Source organism: Malania oleifera, chromosome 1 (assembly GCF_029873635.1).
Source record: "Malania oleifera isolate guangnan ecotype guangnan chromosome 1, ASM2987363v1, whole genome shotgun sequence".
NCBI classification, from domain to species: Eukaryota; Viridiplantae; Streptophyta; class Magnoliopsida; order Santalales; family Ximeniaceae; genus Malania; species Malania oleifera.
Window position 1 is genome coordinate 117,078,112 of NC_080417.1, and position 2,982 is coordinate 117,081,093.

Consider the following 2,982-nt stretch of genomic DNA (forward strand, 5'->3'; position numbering starts at 1 on the left):
ATCGAGCAGCTTCATGGAGCAATTTTTTTTTTAGGCAGGGCTTGCCGAGCAAATTTGCCGAGTAGCTTCATGGAGCGAATTTTGCCGAACTGATCTTACTGAGCAGCTCCATGAAGTAATTTTTTTTAGGCAAGGCTTGCCGGGCAAGTTTGCCGAGCAGCTTCATGGAGCGAATTTGGCCAAACTGATTTTATTGAGTAGCTTCATGGCCTTTTATGCCTACTGAGTCGTACTCATCTGCTGGGTTAATTTTTGGGCTTACGAGTTGTGCTTGTCATTTGGGCCCTTGATGCTTAATGAGTCATGCTAATCTGTTGGGCTGTTTTTGGCCTTCCGAGTCGTGCTCGTCAGTTTGGCCTCTGTGCCTAATGAGTCGTGCTCATCTACTAGGCTGTTGTTGGCCTTACGAGTTGTGCTCGTCATTTGGGCCCTTGATGCTTAATGAGTCGTGCTCATCTGCTGGGCTGTTGTTGGCCTTACGAGTCGTGCTCGTTATTTGAGCCCTTGATGTTTAGTGAGTTGTGCTCATCTGCTGGGCTGTTTTTGGCCTTTCGAGTGGTGCTTGTCAGTTTGGCCTCTGTGCCTAGTGAGTCGTGCTCATCTGCTGGGCTGTTTTTTGCCTTACGAGTCGTGCTCGTCATTTGGGCCCTTGATGCTTAATGAGTCATGCTCATCTGCTGGATTGTTTTTGGCCTTTAGAGTCGTGCTCGTCAGTTTGGGCTCTATTCCTAATGAGTCGTGCTCATCTGCTGGGCTACTTTTGGCCTTACGAGTCATGCTCTTCATTTGGGCCCTTGATGCTTAATGAGTCGTGCTTATCTGCTAGGCTGTTTTTGGCCTTCCGAGTCGTGCTCGTCAGTTTAGCCTCTGTGCCTAATGAGTAGTGCTCATTTATTATGGGTTTCAATCTAACCCTTTTTCCAAGGCATCGTCACCATCCTATTTATCCTGCAGAAATGTGATAAATGCATGTTTAAATATGTCGTACCTTGGGAAGTAACGAACTGTGTGGAGTCCTTGCTCTCCTTTACTGTGGCTCGTTATGGACACCTCCAAAGCTTACAGGGTGGGGTTCAGGAGGTGCCGGGAACATGTCAAAACCAAGCACCCTGACCTTCCCTTGGATGGTGTGAGCTCACACGGATATGGCAAAGAGAGTCCCGAATCCGGGGAAGATCTGAATGAGGAAGAAGATGGAGGAAGAGGAAGCTGGAGAGGGGAGCAAGGCAAGCTAGTCGACTGGAACTTCACTTGTAATATATATATTTTTAAACTTTATTGATGTAGTACAATTGATGTAATCGAAACTTTTATTACTGCATTGTAAGAAATGCTCAAGAATAGTTTTTTTTTTTTTAACATATCCACTGTACTGATAAGAGGATATTTGCCCCTTACTTCTATGTCATCCACCGTTAAGGTTTCTCTTGCCTTCATCTTTCCTTTCAGAGCCGTTATATAGCAGCTCCGAGCAATTGCTTGATCTCCCTTGACAAACCTTGTCTCGTGTGATGTAGGGAATTTGATTTTAAGGTGATATGTTGACGTTACAGCCCGAACTGCATTAAGCAAAGGGTGGCCCAATATGATATTGTACACCGAAGGACAGTTGACCACAAGAAATTCTGTCAGCGTAGTAATTTGCTGTGGGGTCATCCCCATGGTCACTGGTAGCGTGATTGTACCCAAGGGGTGAACAACGTCTCCACTGAATCCGACCAGGGGAGTTGAGACTGGTTTGAGTCGTTCCTTACCGATTTTCATTTCGACTAGGACCGACCAGAACATGACGTTTGCTGAGCTCCCTTTGTCTATCAATATATGTTTGACTTTGTAATTCGCCACCAATAGGGAGAGCACTAGTGCGTCATCATGCGGCTTTTGTACCCCTTCTTCGTCTCCGCTGTCAAAGGTTATGTCATCATATTTTTTGTTTCGTTTGCTAATTGTTTCCTCCTTTTCCATCAAGAGCTTTTGTTTAGCATATATTTTGCGAGCACCACCACTATCTCCTCCGCTAGCGGATCCTCTGAAGATCACCGCAATTTCCCCTACAACCTGCTCTTCCTTCTCTTTTACGCTGGGCCTCCTCTGCTCGAGAGGTTCCCTTTGTGGATCTTCTTTCTTTATAAACTTTGATAGGTATCCCCTTCTTATTAGGGTTTCAATTTCTTCCTTCAACTGGATGCATTCCTCTGGGTCATGGCCATGATTCCTATGGAATGCGCAGAACTTGGACATATTTTGCTTGTGAAGAGGTGTTCGCATGGGTTCAGGCCATGAGACGTAATCCTTCTTTCTGATCTGCATCAGTAATTCATAGCGCGGTACATTCAGGGGTGTGTAGGTGGAGAACTTACTGGGTTGCCTTTTTGTCTTTGGGCTTGCATGTAGTGTACTAGTCTCTTGTCTTTTCGCGGATCTATAGGATTCTCCCATCTCCCTGCTACTACTTTTCCTTTTCCATTCTATGCGACTTCCTCTTGTGTCCATCATCTCCTCCAGGTTGATGTATTTCTGTGCTCGAGCCATCAGCTCCCCCATATCCATCGATGGCTTTTTCCCTAGAGAGTATAAGAAACGTCCGGGCTGAAGAGCTGCTGTCAAGGCTACTAAAGCCACCCCCATGTCTAGGTTATGGATTTCTAGGGTTGTTGTGTTGAAGCGGTGCATGAATTTCTTTAGAGTTTCCTACTCTCATTGCGCCATACTCATGAGATGGCCCGTTGTTTTAGCAATTCTCTGGCTACTAAGGAAGTGACCGGTGAACAGTTGTTTTATTTCTAAGAAGGAACCGATCGATCCGGGTCGCAGAGTTCGGTACCAGTCTCTGGCAGTACCTTTAAGGGTTGTTGCAAAAGCTCAGTGCATGATGGCGTCTGGAGCCCCTTGCAGCTGTATCACCATCTTAAAGGTGTCCAGATGATCAATTGGGTTGAACAGACCTTCGTACCTTTCGAAGGTGGGCATCTTGAATCTACT

General features: G+C 45.9%; 1 protein-coding gene across 1 annotated transcript; it reads right to left on the bottom strand.

The window, feature by feature from the left end:
* Positions 1–1,275: 1,275 nt before the first annotated feature.
* Positions 1,276–2,628, bottom strand: LOC131148434 (uncharacterized). The gene has a single exon (XM_058098135.1). It carries the CDS (start codon positions 2,626–2,628, stop codon positions 1,276–1,278), a length of 1,353 nt encoding a protein of 450 aa, XP_057954118.1.
* Between the last annotated feature and the right edge of the window lie 354 nt (positions 2,629–2,982).